The following is a 26,718-nucleotide window of genomic DNA, read 5'->3' as shown; positions in this document are numbered from 1 at the left end:
TAGAACTAAAAAGTACACCCGGCCCCGCAAAAAAAGACGCCCTATGCATCCCCGTACACTTACGTATAAAAAAGTTACGGCCGTCGGAATATGGCGACTTTTAGAAAAAAACATTTTTAACACTGTTTTGGTATTTTTTTTAGGGGTCAAAATGTGAATAAAACCATATAAATTTGGTATCCCTGGAACCGTACCGAAACACACAATATAGGGGACATGTCATTTTGGCTGCACAGTGAACGCCGTAAAACCAAAGCCCGTAAGAAAGTCGCAGAAATGCATTTTTTCTTCAAATCCACCCCATTCTGAATTTTTTTCCTGCTTCCCAGTACATTCTACAGAATAATTAATGGTGGCATCATGAAGAAAAATTTGTCCTGCAAAAATTAGGACCCCATATGGCTCTGGGAGCGGAGAAATAAAAAGTTATGGGGTTTAGAAGGAGGGGAGTCAAAAACGAAAAACGAAAATCAAAAAATGCCATCGGCGGGAAGGGGTTAATATTTGTAATGTTAATAAGATAAGAAATATAAACACGCGCATTATTCAATCTGTTACACATACCTTTTGTCCTTTCCTTATAGAAAGCTGAACATCATTTGTCCAGAAGCATTGAGATACACACAATACAGTTTGTCCTGGCCATTCCCTTACCCAGTCTATACGTTTTGATTTAGGATAAGCTTCAATAGCTTCACCGATCACCTTAAAAACAGATTTCATATAAGTGTATGTTACAAAGATTGCTCTAATGTCATCATCAAAATACAATAATAATGAATACATACAGTCCTATGAAAAAGTTTGGGCACCCCTATTAATCTTAATCATTTTTAGTTCTAAATATTTTGGTGTTTGCAGCAGCCATTTCAGTTTGATATATCTAATAACTGATGGACACAGTAATATTTCAGGAGTGAAATGAGGTTTATTGTACTAACAGAAAATGTGCAACATGCATTAAACCAAAATTTGACCGGTGCAAAAGTATGGGCACCCTTATCATTTTATTGATTTGAATACTCCTAAATACTTTTTACTGACTTACTGAAGCACAAAATTGTTTTTGTAACCTCACTGAGCTTTGAACTTCATAGCCAGATGTATCCAATCATAAGAAAAGGTATTTAAGGTGGCCAATTGCAAGTTGTTCTCCTATTTGAATCTCCTCTGAAGAGTGGCATCATGGGCTACTTAAAACAACTCTCAAATGATCTGAAAACAAAGATTGTTCAACATAGTTGTTCAGGGGAAGGATACAAAAAATTGTCTCAGAGATTTAACCTGTCAGTTTCCACTGTGAGGAACATAGTAAGGAAATGGAAGACCACAGGGACAGTTCTTGTTAAGCCCAGAAGTGGCAGACCAAGAAAAATATCAGAAAGGCAGAGAAGAAGAATGGAGAGAACAGTCAAGGACAATCCACAGACCACCTCCAAAGAGCTGCAGCATCATCTTGCTGCAGATGGTGTCACTGTGCATCGGTCAACAATAGAGCGCACTTTGCACAATCAGAAGCTGTATTAGAGAGTGATGAGAAAGAAGCTGTTTCTGCAAGCACGCCACAAACAGAGTCACCTGAGGTATGCAAAAGCACATTTGGACAAGCCAGCTTCATTTTGGAAGAAGGTCCTGTGGACTGATGAAACAGATTGAGTTGTTTGGTCATACAAAAAGGCATTATGCATGGCGTCCAAAAAAACAGCATTACACGAAAAACACTTGCTACCCACTGTAATATTTGGTGGAGGTTCCATCATGCTTTGGGGCTGTGTGGCCAATGCCGGCACCGGGAATCTTGTTAAAGTTGAGGGTCACATGGATTCCACTCAGTATCAGCAGATTCTTGAGAATAATGTTCAAGAATCAGTGACGAAGTTGAAGTTACGCCGGAGATGGATATTTCAGCAAGACAATAATCCAAAACAACGCTCCAAATCAACTCAGGCATTCATGCAGAGGAACAATTACAATGTTCTGGAATGGCCATCCCAGTCCCCAGACCTGAATATCATTCAACATCTGTGGGATGATTTGAAGCGGGCTGTCCATGCTCGGCCACCATCAAACTTAACTGAACTTGAACTGTTTTGTAAAGAGGAATGGTCCAAAATACCTTCATCCAGGATCCAGGAACTGATTAAAAGCTACAGGAAGCGACTAGAGGCTGTTATCTTTGCAAAAGGAGGATCTACTAAATATTAATGTCACTTTTCTGTTGAGGTGCCCATACTTTTGCACTGGTCAAATTTTGGTTTATTGCATAGTGCACATTTTCTGTTAGTACAATAAACCTCATTTCAATCCTGAAATATTACTGTGTCCATCAGTTATTAGATATATGAAACTGAAATGGCTGTTGCAAACACCAAAATATTTAGAACTAAAAATGATTAAGATTAATAGGGGTGCCCAAACTTTTTCATAGGACTGTAGTTGCTGCAATAAAAAGAAAGGGGCATTCCAAATGCAGACATGAGTGATAGAAAAGGTGTGTACCTAGACTACCTCTTGCACACTTGTAAATACTATATTGTATATAGTATAGTCATTGTATAGTCATTGACACACTCAATATAACACTGTGCCATTGCTAATATGTTAAGCGTGAAGTTAGGCCCCGTTCACGCGGGGCAGTAGGGGGCGGATTTTGGCACGGAATCCACACCATAATCCGCCCCCTCACAATTGTGGTCTATGGAGACCGCTAGCGTTCTTTTTTCCACTAGCAGCATGTTGCTACTAGCGGAAAAAAGAAATGAGCTGCCCTTTGAATCAGCTGTGGTGTCCGCCTCGCGACAGCACCCTCCGGAATAGGCTCATTCATTTGGGCCTAATCTGGAGCGGAAAGCCACGACGAGATGCTATGCACTGCTCCGGCATCCGGTTGCGGTAGCCGCGGCGGAATATGCACGTGCACGCATAATTGCGTGTGAACTAGCCCTTAAAATGATTATCCACAGTTTAAAAACTCATTGCCTTTCCTTGAAGAGATTCTTTCACCACCTCCAACAAATCCAGTTCTTTACACCATAAAATAGCTGCTGCTACACTCAGTTGGAATTTTTTCTCAAGTTCCCACCATTCCCGAGCGATTAATGCTGTTAGTTTTGGTACCTGATATACTGTTTAGGCTCTGTACTGTCAGGTATGCTGTATCAGGCAGTAGCAGGCAAGATATGTGACTCTGAGCTCTGACACTGGCTGCCACTGACTGGAGCTCTGAATCACGTCCCCCTGTCTGAAATTGCCCTTTTCATATTACCATCATTTGCGACGAGAGCTTCCACCGGAACAAGACTATGAACGTACCTTATGAACAGACTGAAGCATTGCAGACTCCAGCTCTACAAGCCACTTTTCAACTTGGCCTCTGGCTTTTGAAGTGGAAATTGTATTGACCAGTTGCACCACCTCCCCTTCACTGCTGTTCATATGTGTGATGTCTAAGACATCTGTAAATTCTACTTTTGCAATACCTTCAAAGCATTTCTTTAGGTGGGGTTGTACTCTAGAACAATATAAATATGTATAATAGATAAATATAGCAGTTTAATATGTTAAAAAAATATATAACTAATACAGTGCCTTGAAAATGTATTTACACCCCTTGAACTTATTCACTTTTTGCCACCTTACAACAACAAACTTTAACGTATTTTATTGAGATTGTAAGCTATAGACCAACACAAAGTAGCAGATAATTGTGAAGAGGAAGGAAAATGATACATGTGTGACATGCAAACGTATTCATTCCCTATATGAATACTTTGTAGAGCCACCTTTCGCTGCAATTACAGCTGCAAGTCTTTTAGGGTATGTCTCTACCAGCTTTGCACATCTAGAGACTGAGATTTTTCCCGTTCTTCTTTTTAAAATAACTCAAACTCAGCCAGATTGAATGGAGAGCGTCTGTGAAGGAATCTTCATGTCTTGTCACATATGCTCAATGAGATTTAGATCTGGACTTTGACTGAGCCATTGTAACACATGAATGTATAAGAAGACCAAATGTGAAGTAAATAACAGATTATAAAAAGAAGACAACATAATTATTACCTAGATACTTAAAGGGGTTTTCGGGGCTATGGTATTGATGATACATCCTATAAATAGGTAAAATAAGATCGGAGGGAGTCTGACAACAGATGCCCCTATTGATAAGCTATTCTCAGCAGCTGATATGCAGAGAATGGAGCAGGAAACAGACAGCTTCAGTCTCTGTGTCATGGCAAACCAGATTACTGCAGGTCAGCTCCCATTTATTTGAATGGAAGTAGAGCTGTAGTAACTTGTTTCAGCTACTACACAGAGAGCAGAGCTGTCTGCTTCCTGCTGCATTCTCTGTGCCTTAGGATAGGTTATCAATATTTTAAGCCTGGAAAATCCCATTAAAACTATCTGTTTAAAGAAAATAAAATTACATACATGACATTTATTTATCATAACTGATCATAACTGACATATGAACCTAAAAATAAAATAATTTTGTAGGCACATGTTGGATTTTTAGGGTCAGATTGTTATTGCTTTGGTTGAATTAGTTCCACAGTACTCTATAATACCAAACAAGGGCCACTCATTCAGATTTTATTCCACCCAAGATTTACCATGAACATTGATGTTGGTGATTGTAATTGATGGATTGATTAAAACTTACCTGGTTGGATCTTTAGTTTCTGATAAAATTTCAAGGAGCTCATCATTAGACAAAAAGAAAAATCGTGGGAAAAATAGTCGTTTCTTTTCCAGGTAGTCATTAAGTCCCTTTAAAATGAGCTCCAAAAACTCATTTGACTTTTTGAATTTTTCAAGCATTTTTTCAATCATAACCACAGAAAGAACATGTTTGTCCTGATAGAATAGAAAAAATACATAGTATTGTTTTATTTTTTAATGTTGTTTACCATAACCTGATATAATTTAGCTTTTTTTTTTTTTTTTTTTTTACTAAAAGAGACATAAAGAAAATGCCATACAAATACAAAATGTAAAAACCCCTCATAGGGGGCCAACAAATAAGGACTGTGTATAAAAGCAGCTAAGGACCAAACACCACCAATTCCAAAGTAGTGGAGAGAAAATATCCACACTCACCAAGATTTAATCACAAAGAATCTTTTATTGGTATCAAAACCACAACATATTTCAGAGTCAGAAGATACTCCTTTTTTAAGTGCAAATATTGGTAAGCATAACCTTAGGATCTTTTCTCTCCACTACTTTGGAATCAGTGGTGTTTGGTCCACAACTTTACTAATTGGAACAAGCATCCCAGTGATGGTGATCCTGCGACTATCTACATACCATCTGGGTGTCCGTATTTCTCTATGTGCACTTCAGGGGGTTGTGACTCATTCACAACCCCATAAGGTGAGCAACCTAACATATCCTCCTACCATATATTTTATGCCTTGTGTTAGGACAATGAGGCAGCTGCGGCCAAGGGGTCAGGTCGCAGCCCGTTCCTCTGTTGTGGCATTTTGCCGGCTGTCACCCCTTCCTTTCCTGTTGGAAGCCCTGCTTAGCAGCGGTTAACGTATCTACAGCAGATGGGCATAGTTTGTTGTCTGACTGACAAGGGTTTCAACCAGTGAGCAACCGGCTTAGGCAGCTGGGCTGGCTGGTCTGGACCGCCCTTCCGCTATTAAAGGAGGCAGGTAGGTCAGTCCCCTGCCCTAGCCTCATTTCAATATACATCCTGTGTGTGTGCAGGTGGTTAGTTTGGGCAGCAAGCTGCCTTTAGCAATAGATGCAATTGTGTTTTGTCTGTTTGATCCCACAGCAAGTGTGTTTATGTTGTGTCTTTATGTTTGTGGATGTGGGTCTCCCTTCCCCAATTTATCCTCTATCCCATACAGTGCTGCTTTCAGGTGCTGCTCAGTGAGGAAACTGGGAACACTCTATTTAGTTTGTTTTTTCTAGAGCAGGTATTTGGCTAGACTTATATTCCTCTAGCGGCTGCTCTGTGCAGCAGAGCTCTCGTCTATTACGTTACCGTGTATACCCAGATGGTGCAGATGGTGGTGTAACCCAGCAGTGATGTTAACTGTCGGCTCCTGTTCACACCAGGGTAGCTCTGCGGTGCAGAGCCCAGTTGGGCTCCGCAGGATATTATTTATTATTTTTTTTTAAGTTATCCTGCTAATCATAACACCTTGTTACCTAATATTACACCACGCGGTTCTGCCTTTTTTGTTTTAAACAGTACATATATATAAGCAATAACTTACAGCATCATAAAAAAGGGACAAGTGGGCAGGAGAAAAAAATAAACAAATAAATGGGGAATGGGGGAAGGGAGGGGAATTGAAATGCCAAGGGAGATATTTAGGAATTACATTACAGACCATATCATACAAGAAAAATGGAGAATAAACATATGTTAATCTATAGTGATGGGAGATAAACAATGCTTAGGCACACATTTCTGATATCTCATAAGGAAAGAGTAAGGGCTAGTCTTAAACCCTGAGGGGCTGCATAATCAAGCCAAGGGTGTCACACACTCTCAAACAAGTGGTAGAGATCTGTTTGTGTAGCTTCTGTCTTCTCATATAACATAATAAGATGAATCCTATGTAATACTTCTGATACTCTGGGAGTTCGCCATACAAAGCAATATGAATTCAGGTGGCCATGGTAATATGTTATACTAGGCCAAAGACCTTATTGTTGACTCCAGGGGACCTATTCTCTAATAGAAGGACTGAGGGTGTCAGCACCAATTGTCTAGCAAAAACAGTAGTACTCGTATCTATGATCTTCTGCCATAGTGGGCAAGCCCAACATATATATGCCACATATCACCTAAGGTGACACATCCCCAAAAGCATCTACAAGACAAATTAGGGTAGTATTTATGAAAGCGCTCAGGAACATAATAAGCCGTGTATCAGTGTTTAGTTTAAGACTGAGATTAGTTCAAAGTCGCTAAGTAAATTAAACACATTAGGCCGGCCAACATGTGGATTAGTCATTGTTAATAGAGATGAGCGAGTAGTACTTGATCGAGTAGGTATTCGATCGAATACTACGGTATTCGAAATACTCGTACTCGATCGAGTACCACTCGCTATTGGAATGTAAAAGTTCGATGCAGAAACAGCATTGATTGGCCGAATGCTATACAGTCGGCCAATCAACGCTGGTTCTTCTCCTACCTTTAGAAGTCTTTTCCGTGCAGCCTCCCCGCGGCGTCTTCTGGCTCTTCAATCACTCTGCCAGGCATCGGGCCTGGGCAGAGCCGACTGCGCATATCCGCTTGTAGTGAGGGCATGCGCAGTCGGCTCTGCCCAGGCCCGATGCCTGGCAGAGTGAATGAAGAGCTGGAAGACGCCGCGGGGACGCTGCAAGGAGAAGACTGCTCGGAGGATCCAGCCCAACCCTCACTCGTGGACTTGGTAAGTATAATTTGATCGAACGTTGCCTACCCCCGAAACGAGCATTTTCCCCCCATAGACTATAATAGGGTTCGATATTCGATTCGAGTAGTCAAATATTGAGGGGCTACTCGAAACGAATATCGAACCTCGAACATTTTACTGTTCGCTCATCTCTAATTGTTAAGTGGATATCATCAGCAAATAAGTTGTATGAGTGGGATCCGGCTTTGAATCCTTTAATATCCGGATAGACCTGAATTGCCTCAGGTAATGGTGCCATCACCAGAGCAATCAAATGCATGAGGTGAGGCATATAGTGATTCTCCTGTCTAATATGGAGGTGAAGAGTTTTAAATCAAGATTAAGCAGGGAAATAGGGTGATAGTTTTTAGGAAAAAGTGGGTTCCTTTTTGGTTTGGGTATAACTTCAACCTGCACTCTATAAAATTCCAGAGGCATCTGAGAACCCTCAACAAGGGAATTGCAATAGGAAGTAATATGGGAGATCAATATTTGGACAATTATTTTTCTTATAACACATTGACAAAAGGCCATCAGGGCCTTGCCCAATTTTATTATCTTAATAGTGTCCTCCACCTCTTCAATAGTAACTGGGATCTGGAGAAGATCAGTCTCATATTATATCAGCCGGGGCAACATAAGAGACTGTAAAAAATGATCAATAAAAGAGCTATAAGTTGTCTGCGAGCAGGAATAAACAGACTGATGAAAAGTTTGGTATATCTTATCAGGATAAGAGGTGATAGTCCCTGTCTGATCTCTAATAGAGTAAACAGAAATCAATGAATCCCTGCCTCTGAGCCAGTGAGACAACATTCTATCCATCTTGTTGGCATATCTGGAGAAGGTGGCTCGTGTCCTTCACAAGGCCCTTTCAGTAGAGACGTGAGAAGGGCCCACAGCTGAATCTTCAAATCATATATCTGCTTGCCCAGGTACAGGTAAGGAAGTTACTGATTTGCATTCTCCAATCTAGCCAGCTGTCACTCAAGCTCAGACTGTATCTTAGTCCTATCCCTCTTCCACTTAGACACCAATTTAATTATAGTGCCAGGAATGAATTCTTTAGGGGCAATCCACACTTTTCCCACCAAGATCATGGGAGTCACTCCAGGTATCAGCTTAAAAATAGGTACAGAACAAATATTATACATTGTACAGTGGGAGCACTGCAGAGCATTATACTATGAGGGGCTTTACAGCTTTATATTGTTTGGGTCCACTGTGGAACATTTTAATGTGAGGGTCTCTTTAGAGCATTATACCATGTGGAGGCAATGTGGAGAATGATACTGTGTGGGGCCAATGTCGAGCATTATACAGTGTGGGACCACTGTGGAGCAGTATACTATGGGAGACACTGTGGAGCATTATACTGTCAGGGGGCACATTATACTGTATGGGGCCATTGTTGAGCATTACACTGTGAAGCATTATACTGTCAGGGGGCTCATTATAACATTATACTGTATGAGGCCACTGTGGAGCATTACACTGTGAGAGACACTGTGTAGCATTATGCTGTGTGGAGACAATGAGAAGCAATTTATATTGGGTGGGGCATTATACTGCGTGGAGAGCATGGGGAACATTATATACAGTATGGACGCCATATGACAGTAAACTGTCAGACACAAATTTTGCCTGTATGGGGCACCAAAATTCCTGATATTCTATGATAGAATGAAAGGCAGAATACAGTGCTAAAAAGGCATGATAAAAGGAAGATTATAGCAGAAAAGGACAGAATACAGGTAGGGACATTTATTTTTCAAATGTAGTTTGGTAAAGCCCCAGTAAAACTTTCACCCAAAGGTGGGCCGAGCCTTCAGAAAGTTTGGGAACCACTGCTCTAGAGCGTAGTTCTGGCTGCTGTTGAGAAAATAGCACAAAAATAAACAGCCATATGAGCAGCATTGCGAATTTCCACTGAAACAATAGGATTTTAACACAGAATACCAAAATGTGAGTGCAAATTAAAGTGTCTGAATATGCCTCTAAAGTGCTGGGCTTAAGCTTGTAGCGCACCCACTGCAACATTTTGCAAAAGGGCCACTATCTACCATGTTCCATATACAACAGTGGTGCTTTCATATGTGGCAGGACCTCAAACTCCAGGGCGAACAAGAATTACACATCTGTACACCATCTAATTTTACACCCACGTTCGCCTATGGAGTAATTCTAATTATCACACATGGAGTACATAGCAAAATACTGCATTCACCACACATACAATCTGTCACAAACTCCTTGTACTCTATAACGGTGCATTGAAGCAACCTTTATGAATTGCTTATTGCAATGGCCATATTTTATTTTGAAAAACTGTTTTATGTAGTCACCTTTGAAAAAAAAATAAAATTCAGTGTCATTACCCACCAAGGTTTTCTCTTCCTATATTTTAGCAAACAGGAAATACACATTTTTAAGTAGCAATTATTCATAATTACCCTGACAGGTTCAACGCTTGAAAGATCACATTTGCATTACCTTTCATCCCAAAATGCTAAGAGCTAGCCCACATTATCATGAAAATAGAAGATCGAGCAAGTTTATTTTTGTTGATCAGTAGGGAAGAAATGTCTGTTTTGATTCTCAGATTCTTTTTTCTTTAATGCCTAATTTTTTTTTTCAGCTGAATCACAGCGCCATCTTGTGGAGAATTACATTTAGAGATAGCACTACATTAACAAGTTACATAAATGAAAATATCAACAACTAAAGTTATAGGTTTCTATTAAAAAACAAAAATAGTATTCAAGTAATACATGTACAATCAATTTGGTTGACTATGCATGTAAAAATAGGCACTATAATATAAAGACCTCATTATGGCTCAGTATTTCTTGTCTTTACTACCGTTATATTTTTACATTAGTTTTTCCTCCCCTTTATTAAATCTACCAATACTGCATACTTAGTTAATGGGATATAGTATAGAGGCTGCTTAGGCAAATAACATCTATGTTTCCACATACACCTTGTCCCTTACCATACCTCCAGATACCACTGCCACGTGTGCGTCTGTGGCATGTTGTAGTAATAAAGAAACGATAACTATAACCACTTACCAACAATACTAATTTCATCAGGTCTCGCCATGTCTTATCTACAGTGGAGAACCGTCTCCCTTCTTCTGGCATCTGGGCCATTATATCTGGAGAGCTGAATATGGGTTCCAAATACAACCATGTGGCCTGGACTTTTAGCCACTCATCTAGTATCTCTTGTAAAAGCAATAACTTTCCTTCCCAGTCCCTGTAAAGAAAGCAACTTTAAGTTCAACAATCTGAAATGGGATATACAGTTTTAGGGCTCATGCACACAGTTGTATCATGGTTCTATACAATATCTACACTGAGCCCATGTGTGTTACCATTATGGTACATTACTGTACCTACCTACACATTTCACATGTAGAGATAGACATCTGTTGGATTTCACATGGAACCAACAAAAACAACTTTTGTGTGCTCTACAGGATGCCATATTACAAAGGTTTTCTTCTAGAAGTATTTCCCTGAAATGCAGTGCCATATTACTGTAAGATAAAGGCATGACGGGATTCTATCCCTGTGATTTTATGATTTTAACTAAGCCTATGCTAAGGTAGCCTTTAGAAAGACTATTGTAGGCATACCTTTTATTTGCAGATTGTTGCAGCCATTTGCCCCAAAAATCCAGATTATTGTTATACAAATTAGCCTTCTCGGAGCACAGGGAGAGTTTTCTCCTGTGATCCGGGCACACCCGCGTCAGCAGGACCTGTATCACCTCGCCCCTTCTTGATTGAAGCTGACTCTTTCTGCTCCTCTTCTTAGCTTTCTCCTCCCATTGGCACAAACAAAATCTCACGTATGTCCTGTACGCTCGGCCATGTGATATTTCGACGGCAGAAGGAAGCAAAGGAAATGAGCAGAAGGAGCACTCCAAGAAGGCTAATTTGCATAACAATAATCCGGATTTTTCGGGCAAACAGCTGCAACAATCTGCAAATAAAACGTATGCCTACAACAGTCTTTCTAAAAGCTACTTAAGCACATACTTCGTTAAATTCATAAAATTGCAATGAGAGAACCCCTTTAATGAGTTTTCAAGACCTTTAATGCTTGTAATCTATTGATAGGATAGGTCATCAATATTTGATCAGTTGAGGCCCAAATTCCTGTATCCTCACCAAATAGCTGATTGAAGGGGCCATTGTGCTTTGGAAGCAAACACAGCTCTGTACATGGTGTATTGCCTGTGAACAGTACTGCACCCTCTTCAATTAGCTGATTGGTGGGAATACCAGGAGTGGGAGCCCTAACAACCTAGGAACAGAACATCAATATCAACATCTTAACCCTTTCACTGACAAGCACGTAGCTCTACGTCTTCCCAAGGTGGCACATCAGTAGCGGAGGACTTAGCTACCATGTTCTCCCTACTAATGCCGATATCTCTGGACTGCATCAACATATCTTGATGCTTTAAAATGCATTTTAAAGAGGAGAATCTCATCTTTAAAATGATACCAAGAACTTGATGATTGAAGGGATTCACTGTTGAACACGCTATTTGGCATTGAGATCCAACTGCAGATATCAATTCCCGACAGCGTTTCAACAGTGAATCGCTCCAAAACTGTAAGTTCAATCATCAAGTTCTTGATATCATTTTAAAGATTAAAATGCATTTTAAACCATCAAGATATGTTGATGCAGTCCAAAGATATAGAGCTCTAAAATGCCCCCCCCCCTCCTGTCTATGCAAGCAATTTGCGAACTGTAACAGGAAAAGGAGGGGGCACGAGCAGTCCAGCAGCATGCACAGAGACAGAGAAACAATCTGACTCTGTACATAATTTGTATGTGACACCAGGAGGGGGGTGGCAAGGACTCTTCTGTCCCTATTAACCCTTCTTTTGCCAATCAGACAGCATACTATACATTTGTCTCTGATTGTCACATACAGGTATAATGTAATTCCCCCCTGAGCTTTACTAGTGGGGTATTCTTATGTTATACCCCCTGAACATAACCAGGAAGTTTATTGGCGCTGTGACCCAGATGTTTACCATTGTCCAGGTCGCAGCGCCAAAAAAAAGGTTGCACCAAACGCTTACACAACATATACACAAAGTCTCAAATAAAGTTTACATTTCACCCAATCCCTGTCCTGTACATACCTGAGCTTTCTACAGTAAAATATGCCTCTAGCGATATCCGTTACATGCTAAAATAATAGTAATAACTATTATCACTAGAGATGAACGTATAGTTTGCTAAAATTTTTATAGGGGGATGGAAAATAACATTTTTATGTAAAGTCCTATTTAATTTGCATGTACAAAATGGGATGGCACATTTTTATGATTTTGGCGATTCTTTAACACCCGCCCCTGTAAATATATACATGTGTGGTATGTATGAACTCCTCACATATTGCAGTTTTATGGACAGTACATTTTGTTTGCATAAAAGGATTGCTTGAGCCGCACTTCAGTGTCAAATTTGAATTTTTGTGCAATTTTTGCTAGCAATCTCTGTTTGCCGCAAAGTTGCATGAAGGTGGTTGTATATAGGAACTATTAAATTGTGTTTTTATATACGGTATGCTGTGTAATCCGAAAAAAGTTAGATTTTGATATCACAGTCGCAGTTTGGTAGGTGCAGTATAGCTTTTTAACATATTAGTGAATATCAGCAAAATCCTGCTTGTCTTCTGTACTCGTGTTTTTGGGAGTCTGAGCTCTTGTTGTAGTTGATGTTTGTGGTACATATAGTATATATACACATTGTATACACATTAAGCTATTATTTTAAAAGTATTTTGTATATGAATGTGAGATTGAACATGAGTTTTTGGTGCAAATATGTGTTTTAGCGCATTTTTTCAAAAAATTATTTGTGTTTGTCACAAAGTTGCATGAAGGTGGATTGTGGCTATTGATAACCCATTAAGACATTTGTAATCATCAGGTTCTCTACTTTCCAAAAATATATAGGGTTTAGGGGTTCACTTACTTTTCATGGTGTGTAATCCCTACATTTTATAGGATGATACTTTTTTAACATTCCCAGCTTCAAAGCAGATTTTTGTTCCTTCCAGTTCTGGTGATTATCTGAAGACAAGTGCATGCGGGTGTAGGCCATAGTGATATGAATTAACTCTGCACATGTTGAACTCTTATTTTTAGGAGGTTTGGTGCATTTAATTTTTTGTTTGGTTTCTGCTTTTAACAACTAATATACATTTATTTGCATTTGTTCATAAAACATTCACTTTAAATCAAAGTTGCAGGTGTCTACTTTAAGAAAATATATAGGTATGGGGGGTTGGATGCTTTTTTAGTGTTGCAATTTAGGTTTGATTTGTCCATCTCATTACTGTGAAAATTGTGCCAGCTACTGGAGGTGCTACATTTCCAAAGACCCTTGGCAGTGAAAGGGTTAAATTAAAGAATGTGTTACATATGCCTTATATTACCTATCCAATGTTAATCTACAACCAAGTACAAATGGTTGAAATCCATTGTATAAAATAAGAATTAAAGTCGTCCTTTAATGTGTTGGGGATGCTATCCAATGTTCACACTGTTTTTCCAATGTGTAGATTGTCCCTTTTCACAAATATATACCTTTTTCTAGGAGAATCACGGAGTCTTATTCACCAGTTAGTTCATCTACTGAATATGGATATTTTAGAGGCCCGGTATTATTATGGCCAGTTAATAAAATAAGATAATCCTTTAATAGTCCCACATTGGGGAAATTTCAGGAAATTTCAGTTTCTACATATTATCCGATGGGATGTCTCAAATATATCCAAACAGACCAGCCAAAGGCATACTAGATATTCTAACCCTAAACACCTCCTTTTTAAATGGTAGCAGTGTGTACTGTATGTCCTTTGCAGAAGGAACAACATGACAAATAGTGTGCAACACTTGGGGACAATGTAGGCATGCTTTGAAGAACACCTTTAAGGCCTCCTGTACCTTTTCTGCTCTTACAGTCCTATGAAAAAGTTTGGGCACCCCTATTAATCTTAATCATTTTTAGTTCTAAATATTTTGGTATTTGCAACAGCCATTTCAGTTTGATATATCTAATAACTGATGGACACAGTAATATTTCAGGATTGAAATGAGGTTTATTGTACTAACAGAAAATGTGCAATATGCATTAAACCAAAATTTGACCGGTGCAAAAGTATGGGCACCTCAACAGAAAAGTGACATTAATATTTAGTAGATCCTCCTTTTGCAAAGATAACAGCCTCTAGTCGCTTCCTGTAGCTTTTAATCAGTTCCTGGATCCTGGATAAAGGTATTTTGGACAAACAATTCAAGTTCAGTTAAGTTAGATGGTCGCCGAGCATGGACAGCCCGCTTCAAATCATCCCACAGATGTTCAATGATATTCAGGTCTGGGGACTGGGATGGCCATTCCAGAACATTGTAATTGTTCCTCTGCATGAATGCCTGAGGATTTGGAGCGGTGTTTTGGATCATTGTCTTGCTGAAATATCCATCCCCGGCGTAACTTCAACTTCGTCACTGATTCTTGAACATTATTCTCAAGAATCTGCTGATACTGAGTGGAATCCATGCGACTCTCAACTTTAACAAGATTCCTGATGCCGGCATTGGCCACACAGCCCCAAAGCATGATGGAACCTCCACCAAATTTTACAGTGGGTAGCATGTGTTTTTCTTGGAATGCTGTTTCTTTTTGGACGCCATGCATAACGCCTTTTTTTTATAACCAAACAACTCAATTTTTGTTTCCAAAATGAAGCTGCCTTGTCCAAATGTGCTTTTTCATACCTCAGGCAACTCTATTTGTGGCGTACGTGCAGAAACGGCTTCTTTCTCATCACTCTCCCATACAGCTTCTATTTGTGCAAAGTGCGCTGTATAGTTGACCGATGCACAGTGACACCATCTGCAGCAAGATGATGCTGCAGCTCTTTGGAGGTGGTCTGTGGATTGTCCTTGACTGTTCTCACCATTCTTCTTCTCTGCCTTTCTGATATTTTTCTTGGCCTGCCACTTCTGGGCTTAACAAGAACTGTCCCTGTGGTCTTCCATTTCCTTACTATGTTCCTCACAGTGGAAACTGACAGGTTAAATCTCTGAGACAACGTTTTGTATCCTTCCCCTGAACAACTATGTTGAACAATCTTTGTTTTCAGATCATTTGAGAGCGGGCTGTCCATGTTCGGCGACCATCAAACTTAACTGAACTTGAATTGTTTTGTAGAAAGAAATGGTCCAAAATACCTTCATCCAGGATCCAGGAACTGATTAAAAGCTACAGAGGCTACTAGAGGCTGTTATCTTTGCAAAAGGAGGATGTACTAAATATTAATGTCACTTTTCTGTTGAGGTGCCCATATTCTTGCACCGGTCAAATTTTGGTTTAATGCATATTGCGCATTTTCTGTTAGTACAATAAACCTCATTTCAATCCTGAAATATTACTGTGTCCATCAGTTATTAGATATATCAAACTGAAATGGCTGTTGCAAACACCAAAATATTTAGAACTAAAAATGATTAAGATTAATAGGGGTGCCCAAACTTTTTCATAGGACTGTATTGTAGTGCAAGTTCAACCCTGAGCTAAGAACAAGAGACAGAATGGCTGTCAGAGGCATATTTTGTATATTCATACGTTATAATTTTTTTCCTAGTAAAGTAAGATCTTGCACACTGTCCACCAGTGAAAGAAGGCGTCCTCTTACGCTAGGTTCACACCTGCATTGGGGTTTCGGAGATCCAATCCACCTAAAAACCAGCTACTTGTGGAGACTCGTGCACCCCATAAACTATAATGGGATCCGCCAGGTTTCCGCACGAAAAATGCACAAAGAAAAGTCCTGCTTGCGGGGCATTTCTCTCCATATTTTTAAAGCAGATTGGGGGACGGAATCTCCGAACAGTCTTCGAACACAGATGTGAACCTAGCCTAACTATTGAGAAGAATGGGACAAAGTAGCCATCATTTCACAGTGTTCCATTGTCTATGATCTGAAGGTATGACTGCCACATCCTCACCAGTCATCTGCAGACATTGTTATGTAAATATAGGAAACATTTAGACACTCCATGTTCTTCTCAGTACAAGTATACAGAATAAAGTGACAGTAAATAGACACATCACTATTCTTTACCTGATTTCATTTTCAAAAGCCTTAATAAATGGAGAACCTCTCATGGTTTGTGTTTTGACAATGTGATCATCTAGCAGCATCTGTATATCATCTATGGATGATAAAATATAGGTCCCAGTTTCACGATATGGAAGTAATGTGAACTCCATTTGATCCCACTCAGAAATCATTTTCTCCAGTGCTTTTTCAAGTGAGTACTCCTTGCTTGCGCATTCACTAATGCCTTCAAATTTGTCTAGATATGGCTGGAGCTTCATGTCCAAAAACTTGCTAACACTAGTGTCCTCTTGGGGTTTAATAGGATAGCCAACTATAGCGGACATTGCCTCCCAGTGCCTGTCACGTAATCCTGGATTACACACCACCTGAATAAGGGGTATGACTTCTTTGAATTCTTCTACTTTCTGTTTGATCTTCAGTGTTAAGGACTGAGCATTTGGTGAGTTAGTAAATGTTCTTTCAAGTTTGTAAAGTAACCTCCAGTAATTTCCCACATCTTGCTCTACAAGATCAGGGTTTACTGTAGTGTAAGGACCTTCCATCCAATTTTTATATTTTGTATTAAACTCCACTATTATTTCATAGAGTCTGAGATATGGATTAAGTGACTCTTGAATCTTTTTCCTTTGCGGATACTGTGAAGCTGTCCATCCAAATGCCTCTTCCTCCAAGTTGAGTTGATCGACCTGAAATTTTACATATCTTAGTAAATGTCAAATGCTTAATGACAAAATAGACCTGAAGAACAAATCCTGATACTTTAACTACAGGATACTTTTTACCAAATTGCACGTCTGCACCAACCTTGCTTTTTATCTGCCTTAGGCTAAAGCCCATCATTGCGAAAACGCAGCTATTTTTGTTGCTGACTTTGCTGCTGTTTATGTTTTGCAAATGGAAGAAGTATAATCGCTTACTATATATTTTCCATTTCTTTTGTAGCCACTCTTGGCTTTGGCTCAAAAAAAATGGAGAAAAACCTACTACAAAAAAAAAATCATTTTCGCAAAGTGGGGATTCAGCCTTAAAGGGGTTGTAGAGGATAAAATGTAATTCCTATACTAATCTAAACACCCTATGGGTAAATGTATATTTACCCATATTCCTGGGACATTTTCTGGTTATCTGCTGACATTCCATTTCACCCTTTCCTGGAAACGGAACATCACTAATGTTCTCCCCCCGGATCATACTTACCTGTCTTTTTTCCAGACTTCCTCCTATGGGATGGCTCCCACGCCTGTGCAAGAAAGATGGAATGCCAGCTGCAGAGCACATTGCAACGCCAGGAGTATTGCATACGCCAGAAGAGTCAAAAAAGAAGGGAGAGACGTCTCACAGGATAAAAGAAGAAAGATAGGTACGTATGATGGGGTAAAGTGGTTGTAATGAGTTAGTTGGGAAGGGCTAGTAGTGGGTGGGATAGCTAGAGAGACAGGGAGGGGGTATCAGAAGGAAGGGGAGGTAGAGAGAGGGGGTTAGTCCGAGTCAGCCTACAAGTACCATTATACATTAGCTAAGACAGCAGGAAGCTACACCATATAAAGAAAAGATGCTAGGAGCTCACAGAGAAACACAGAATTCACTCCAAACACTGCCAGAGGTATTTGGGTGCACTTTAAAAAATATATATATATTATTTGCCTGTAAAATCCTTTTAATATGCTGTTTCTTGAAGTTGTCTATAATCCAGGTGGGTATTAGCTGGTACCATCCCTATATACCAAAATCACCCCCCCCCCCATCCTGTTTTCTTCATTCTCCACTTCATCTCAAACCCAGGTCAGGTGACTGAAGAAAGCAGATCACCCTATGCAGCACTCTATCACTATCATTCTTTGTCAAACAGTTCTGTAGTAATCTCCTAATATAAACTGATGAGATAACTTAGCACAATGCAGGTAGGATGGCATATCACTATGAAATGTTGGAGCAACCCTACCGGACAATCATCACCGACAGTAGTACACCACTACACCATAACATTAAGAATCATATGTTATCCACTTATCTCTTTGTATCACTAAGATAAGTGATTGGAGCCACACATTACAAATTTACATTCCCAAACAGACTTGTACTTCCAGTGCATATTGGCCTTATCAGGTCACTTCTAAATTTTGTCTTTCAGTTGCACTTTCTTTGTAGTAGTTCACACAGGAAATTCCAATGTGGATGGCAACTATTAAAATCAATCCTTTATTGATATACATTAAAATATATGACCCAGGGTATAAACAAAATTGTGAGATAAAAAATATACCCCCTCATGTAGAAGTTGCGACTGAGAATGGACCTATTACTATGATAACAAGTCCATTACCGGCTTAATAAACAGAGAAACTCTATATGTATCGTCTAACAATATAGAGCAGACTAAACCTCAAGGTGCAAGCGTTCACTATATATATCCAAAACAGTCTGCATCTAATCAGAGGTATAGTATATTTAATTGCTCTTTGTATAACATTCAAAAGAGCACAATGCTAGTAACCCCTTGTTGGTATATGTTAGAGGATGCATATCACCATCGGTTTTGATTATAAAACCTAAGGTGGCAGGTATAGATATATGCTGCAGGAACTACCAGCCAGCCAAAAAGAAGACCACAGAGAAACTAAATATCCCTATGTCTTAAAAACTGCTCAGGGCGGGAATTAGAAACAGGGAGACCGATGTCAATCTCTCCAGTTCATCCCAAGCACATGTGAACCCGTATCCTAAATGTTATACAAAGAGCAATTAAATATACTATACCTCTGATTAGATGCAGACTGTTTTGGATATATACAAGGTAAAAAATATGCAAATCTATTCTCCAGGATGTATTTAGGAGAACAGTGCCTCTGTATATGATGCCCTCTAGAGGGCAGCCTCCTTAACATCATGCATGACTCAGTTAATAAGCCTACTAACATGATGCGGATTTAATTGCCAAATTAGTATTTCTATTCCAAAAGAAACATATATACAGTGAACTCTTTCACCTTGAGGTTTAGTCTCCTCTATATTGTTAGGCGATACATATAGAGCTTCTCTGTTTATTAAGCCGGTAGTGGACTTGTTTCCATAGTAATAGGTCCATTCTCAGTCGCAACTTCTACATGAGTGGGTACATTTTTTTATCTCGCAATTTTGTTTATACCCTGGGTCATATATTTTAATGTATAAAGGATTGATTTTAATAGTTGCCATCCACATTGGAATTTATTGTTGGAAATGTATTGTTCCCTTTGGATTTGCAGAGTTCACACAGGAGACTGAGATGTAGCAATTAATTGGGCTCTGATATTTTCTAAGGCTGGTGACACAGAGGACACACAAACTACCAGAGGTTTGGCAAAAGACTGCAGCAGGAATGAAAATCAGCAAAGCTTTGGCTACAGATACATTACATGTAATATATGTTAAACACCTGCAAAGAACATGAAGCAACTGTGAGATTAACGCAGAAATCACATACAATTTTCAGGGGCATATGAGCCTCAGGTGCAGCGTCGCACCTCTCATGAGGCGACCTGAAGCGACCGCTTCAGGCAGCGCTATGCCAGAGCCCCGGAGGGGGGCAGCATTTTTGCTGACCTAAGCCAGTCCAGGACAAGCTGTCCTGGACAGACTTGGTGTCACCGTCTCGGCAGCCCGGCACGGGAAGCGAGCGGTGGATTGGGGAGGCCCTGTGGATGTAGCGCTGCTCCAGCGGCCTCCCCTCACGCTTAGCAGAGAGCAGGTCCTCTCCCTGCCCTCCCTGCCTGCTCTCTGCCTGCTAACGTCACCCTGTCCCCAACGCCCCCCTCCACCCCGCCCCCTCTGCTCCGCCCCCTCCTCCTGGGGGGGAGGGGCGGCTTTCTGTCATCCGCCTCAGGCGGCAAAAAAGCTAGGTTCACCCCTGCTCAGGTGTCACAGTCATTGCAGTTCAACAATCTCTACCGATACATTTACAAAAAGTTTGGCATTAAAGAAAAAGCATTTGTCCTGTGGAGAATGGCAGGAATAAAAAATGCAAGGTCTGTTTATTACAGTTATTGTTTTGAAAGCTATTCATACATAAGCTTTAACATCACTACTTTGAATTTGTTTCTAACACTCTAAAGCATTTAGCATAAACCCTTAGATCACATGAAACGTACTTTCGGTAAAACATGTCCGAACCTTTGACTAGTACTGTATACTTCCTCCGAGTAATGTTTTATTAATATTTATACAAATGATAGTTCAAAGAAGAAGAAATAAACAGCCTGACATCTGTCACACTATAAATATAAAAGGTGCTCAGCGGCAGTAAACAAAGCTAATTAGAATACAATAGATCACTTGATGACAATATATTCACCTATAGGGAAATTCTAGTTATAAACAACCGATATAAACAAACATAAACTAAAATGTAATTTCAGAGAATGGTAATTTCCATAAACTTCAACTTAATTGTGTGCAGAAGAAATACAATAAAATACTGTAACAGTAATAATGTAGCTGGGAAAAAGATTAGGTACTTTACAGTATCACATCATTTACACAATACTAACCTTTTCGATGGCTTGTTCTAGCTTGGAATTTAGCGCTTGGGCTTTTTTGAGGTATTTGTTCACCTCCTGAATATCACCATATGCTTCGAATTCTTTAACTTGCTTACCATAATTTTCTAATTCTTCAATAAACCTTTCACAACGCAACTGTACAAAAATTACATTGTTAGTGAAAGAAATTGCAATTTTACTACTATAAAACAAGCATTGTACGTAAGTTGTACATGAAAGAAGGCTATTATCATAATGTAATTAGATTGGAATATTTGGAACTAATTAAATGTCACATATAGAACAAAATATTACAATGAAAACAAATACAGTCCTATATAATAAAAGTGATTTATGCAGGGACTGTGTATTGTCAACTATACCATCATAAATAAAACATACGTATTCTTATTCTTATTATTATTATTATCATTATTATTATACTGACCTTTAGTCCATCTTGGTACTGTTCAGTCTTTTCTCTTATTATTTTTCTATGTTCCTCAAAAACTTCCCCCATTCGACCATGCCACTGAAAGGTACTATTGTTCAGACGAATGTCTGCAGGGGATAAAGTGACATAATCCACAAGAAACATGAGGCGATTTTTTGCTTCTACAAGTTTCAACTCCATATCCGTCATATCCTGAGCTTCCACCTTCTGAATATATGCCTGGAGAAGAAAAAAATATATATATATATTTTATGTTGTCTATGCCTGATCCACACTACAGTTTACAAACAAATGTTTTTGCTATTTTTGGATAAATTATTTTTTTGACTGGGCCATTAAGCTTGACATTCCTCAATTGGAGGACGCAAACTCCAGAACAGCAAGCATTCCCACACAACAGGGGATCACTGACCATCAGAAGCTTCGGAGTCCTCTATGAATGAGTGGCAGGTCACAAATGCATGCGGCTGCCATATTAGTTACTATGAGAATGAAGGACCAATATATAGAGTACTATGCTCAGACCATCTACGTTAGTCCAATAGAACTGAATGTAGAAGCAGAATGGGTATCTACTGATCCGTTCATATGGAGCCCACGGGACTGGTGTCATCAGATATTCAATTCTATTCTGTCAAGCTTGGCTATCCAGTCACAACAACTGCTGGATCAGGGTTAGGGGACCCTCATTCTCAAGAGATATGCAAGTCCCCGAGGGACTTGAAATTTGTATTATTTTTTATTGGAAAGAAGAGCATCCTGTAAGTACACATACCTTTAACTCCATGAGTTCTTGTGTATTTGGAGGAGTGCTGAGGGCCTTTTCTGCAATTTTTTCAAATTCATCACACAGTCTGTAAAATGTATCATATAGATAATTCAGTGGAGATGTAAAAATCACAAAAACTTATACAAAAGCTACAAAAAATATGCATTTTAACTTCATAATTTCATATTATAATATCAGTAATATTATTTTCCTATATTTCGCCTTGCATAACTCCATGCCACGTTCACAATTTTCATGCTAATTTACATAATTTACATTTTTCCAAAGAAATCCCCCGTACAGAGGACCTTTCACCACCTCCACCTATCTGCATCCTTCAGCAGGAGCTGCTCCAATGATTTGGCTACAGTTGGAATGTATACTCTAGTCCCCACCATTCCTCAGCAATCAAGAGCTGTTATTTTCAGAAACATGCAAAATACAACATGCCAATTAGGATAATTTTCCAGTTTTGTGTGCTTCAACAGTGTTTGCAATGGCAAAAAAGGTGCTATACTGCTGTGAACAACTTACCTTCTGTTACTTTCCTGGTGATCTTTAAACATTTTTCCTATCAGTTTTCCACAAATAGATTCCGTTCTCTTAGCCAGTGCTCTTATTAATTCATCACAGTGCAGCTCAAACATTCCTAGACGGATAACCTGTGTGTACATATTTAATAATCTGTTCATAATGTGTATATTGTAGGCCTTTAAGTGAATTCGTAGTTGTCACTTGCACCTAATTTATTAAGAAGCATGCTCCTCTTAATGAATGGCTGTAGGGGTATTCTGGTCCTCTGTGTACCAGAAAGTAAGATGTAAGCAAGCAAGGATCTGGTTCAGATTTCAGTTATGCTTTATAGGCAAAGTTTCTGATGTTACACTCCCACATCCTTCTTGCTAAGTTCTGTCCACTTTTCTGAAAATGTATCTGCTGTTTCTATTCTTACATACACCATTATCATAGACTTATCATTATGATAAACACCATGATAGTACTTAAGGGTTAAAGCACACCTCTAATTATACAATAACTTGTTATAAATGAATAATGCAGGTGAATATAAAAAACTTTGTGACATAACTTACTAAAGAAATGTTTCCTTCTCCATTTGTCAGGTTGAGCTAATTTTTACATAGAGCTCTATGGAGAAGGGAAGGAGGAGGCGGGTAATGGAAAAGACAACTGCAGTTGCTAAACCGTGCTGTATTGTGAGGGAGAAAACTTTTTTTTGACACTGCTATATCTTCAAGACTCTACGGACAGGGCCACACAGTGTTCCGGAAATGCAACTATTACCGAAATGTATGGTCAAAGCTTTGTTATCCAACGTACCTTTCTTGAATTATACTGTATTTCATCTGTGAGTTTTTCATATTTCATGACCTCTCTCATAATTTCTTCAAATGTATGTGTTTCAGCTAAAAACTGTTGCACGTCCAGCTCTGCCTGCTTGGTTATTATAAAGCTGTACTTATCATACAGTTTTAAATGTTCTTTAGGCAAGAGGCTCTCCTGAGCAACAAATTCCTTGACTTTTCTTTTGTGTTCTTCCAAAATCTCTTCAGGGACAATTGGCTTTAAAGTTAATTTTGACTCATGATCCTGTTTTTATGTATAAAAAGATATAGATTATATGCATACATATGATTACTAGTCCATGCAATTAAAGAACAGGCTCACTGTAAAACATAAAGTTATATATACCCCTGGTAAAGGAAATGTAGTTGTGATATGCTACAATAATATACAAATTTAAGAAATAACAACAGTAAAGCACTCAATAAGCCTTCACATTTGGTCTCTATTAGTTTTTCTGTTGCTAACAGCTCCATTATGGCTGCAGCACATTTTGCTTTTCTGTCTGAGGCTGGGGTCATATATAATAAGGAGTCTGCCCCCAACCATTATTACTACTGCTGGTTTCTATACACATAATTCTGCAGAAGTATCTGTAAAATAGCAAACAAAATAGCTGAGAAGAGCCCAAGTGAAAATAACAAAGATCCAGGAATACTGCACGCCTAATCCAGGTTACAATACAGCTAAAAAGAGAAATAAAAAGAGAAATATAAGCACAATCAGGAAAGCTGCTTTCTGTCTATGACAGCAATAACCCAGGTAGCTAGTCTGAAGCATATAGAAGTACTGTATATACTCGAGTATAAGCCGATCTGAATATAAGCCGAGGCCCCTAATTTTACCACAAAAAACTGGGAAAACTTATTGACTCGAGTATAAGCCGAGGGGGGGGGGGGGGGAATGCAGCAGCTACTGGAAAATTTCAAAAATTAAAATGGTCTGAGTTTTTGGGTGCAGTACATGCTGGGTGCTGGGGAAGGGGAGGGGGTGTTTTGGTTCTCTGTCTGCCCCTTCCCTGAGCTTGAGGACTGTTTTTTTTTTTCCCCCACTTGGAATTCAGCCTGGCTGAATAGTGGGTATCTGCTGTGCTCCTATTAACCCCTTTCCGACAGAAAAGGAGCACTGCAGATACGCTATATTCAGTAGACCGGACACTATCAGACACAGGGATACCTAATGTGTATGTGTTTCACAGTCATTTTCTACTTTTGTATGTATTCTAGGGAAAGGAGTGATTTTTTTTTTTTTTTTTGCTGACTCGAGTATAAGCCGAGGGGAGCTTTTTCAGTACAAAAACTGTGCTGAAAAATTTGGCTTATACTCGAGTATATACGGTAGCTCACTGCCAGAAGTTGCATATTCATCCCTTTGCAATGTACCAGGAAAGCTGTTTGGAACATATAGCGGCTTAAAGAGACCTGTTTCTCCCCCTTCTTCTCACTGATTTTCCGTCTTAAGCCTGTTGGTTTCTAAAGACAGAACTTCCCTAGTAAAAGGGAATGAACTGCAAAATAGCAAGAATGGAAATACCTAGCGACAGGAACTTCAGAGTACATTACAGTTTGGTCCAGAATCCTATATTCTATTGTATGAGACAAAGTTGTCTGAAAAGCTAGTGACCATTTAAATGCAGCAGATTTTCATTGCTATATGGGATGGACAAATCATTTGCATTTGTTGCCAGCAACTTATACTTTGTATAGTGGGTAGTATGATGTCTATATTCTAGCATCATTTATGGTACATAAATCATGTGATCATCCAACAAACATGTGTTTTCTCATTTGTTGGTGGTTGTTTGTACATTTACGTATTCCAATTATCCGGAACAACCGCTTCTAGGAATGATTGTTTCCAATCATTGGTTTGATAACTGCTCCTCGTAATGGGGCCTTGAACCAGTCTGAAGCCTACAGTAAAGAACCTAACATAATATTGGGGTATATCACTTTTTATGTTAATTCACAAATAGTCTGTTTGCTAGTTCTTATCAATGATATGAACTTTGATAACAGTAATAAGAAATAAAGCACAGCAAAGTATCCATTGAAGTAAAGGAAATTTTGTGGGTAGGTACCCACAGACAAAAGTTGGCTAGAGCTGTCTAAAAGTTGGATATTTTTTTACATGAAGAGAGACTTTTATTTTAGTTGTAGTCCACAGCACTTCGAATAGTATACTACCACTATACTACTACCAATTCATATCCACTATAATAATACATATTACTATTAACTAACAAGTGTTAAATGAACATTCTGCATTGAAAAAGAGAGACAGAAATGAATGGAAATGAATTAAATTCAGAAAAGTAATGTGCAGTATGGTAGACCAGTTCCAATAAATATATTCTGCCTGAATGTAAACTTTACTGCAGACAGGAAGTATATTGTAAGCCGAAAAATACAGTATTAATAGCAGTCAATATGAAGCAAAGATTAGAGTGGTGTTGCTATAAGTAAGTTTCCAGGTTTTTTTTGCTCTACTTTGGCACTCTATAGTGGTATTGATTTGTGTCAGTCCATGGGAATGATATGGAATGAATAAGGTCAGGGGATAATCATACACATTAGGGAGAGTGTGTGCCTACATACTGTAGGTGTATGGAGACTTACAAGTTATTCCTGCTCTGCTAGGGATTCTGGGTAAAAAATATGCAAATCTATTCTCCAGGAATGAATGAAATGGAATGAATAGTAAGGTACTCCATGGAGATATTAATTCCTTTTAATTTGTAATTTTTTTATCCAATTGTTATAAATGATGTAAAACAACACAAATGGAATAAACTGCAAAAAACAAACAAACAAAGCAAAGCAATAACATCAAAACCATCAGGAAATGAGGAATAAAAGGTCGACACAGAAACAAGAAAAATTCACAGGACAAAAAATGGAATGGAGGGGGGGAGAGACAAGAAAAAAGGAGGATGAAGCTTAGGAGAGATCACAGACCTTGGAGGCTACAATATGTATCCCAAGGGGACCTCAACCATATTGTTGAAAGTGGCCATAGGAAACTCCAGGCTCCTGACCTCCCTGA

At 39.0% G+C, this 26,718-nt stretch overlaps 1 protein-coding gene across 1 annotated transcript in view; it reads right to left on the bottom strand.

The window, feature by feature from the left end:
- DNAH7 (dynein axonemal heavy chain 7) overlaps window positions 1-26,718 on the bottom strand; it is a 263,832-nt gene that overhangs the window by 198,953 nt on the left and 38,161 nt on the right. The window contains exons 12-21 of the mRNA XM_075284818.1: window positions 23,650-23,919; window positions 22,846-22,973; window positions 22,318-22,396; window positions 21,537-21,761; window positions 21,098-21,244; window positions 16,572-17,257; window positions 10,481-10,667; window positions 4,661-4,854; window positions 3,313-3,511; window positions 565-705 (exon numbers count right to left, since the gene is read on the bottom strand). Coding sequence (XP_075140919.1) covers window positions 565-705; window positions 3,313-3,511; window positions 4,661-4,854; window positions 10,481-10,667; window positions 16,572-17,257; window positions 21,098-21,244; window positions 21,537-21,761; window positions 22,318-22,396; window positions 22,846-22,973; window positions 23,650-23,919 — 2,256 coding nt within the window. The remainder of the gene's footprint in view (window positions 1-564; window positions 706-3,312; window positions 3,512-4,660; window positions 4,855-10,480; window positions 10,668-16,571; window positions 17,258-21,097; window positions 21,245-21,536; window positions 21,762-22,317; window positions 22,397-22,845; window positions 22,974-23,649; window positions 23,920-26,718) is intronic.

The sequence above is a fragment of the Leptodactylus fuscus genome, chromosome 8 (genome assembly GCF_031893055.1).
Source record: "Leptodactylus fuscus isolate aLepFus1 chromosome 8, aLepFus1.hap2, whole genome shotgun sequence".
Lineage (NCBI taxonomy): Eukaryota > Metazoa > Chordata > Amphibia > Anura > Leptodactylidae > Leptodactylus > Leptodactylus fuscus.
The sequence above is the reverse complement of the archived record's forward strand: the minus strand, read 5'-3'. Positions and strand labels throughout refer to the sequence as shown.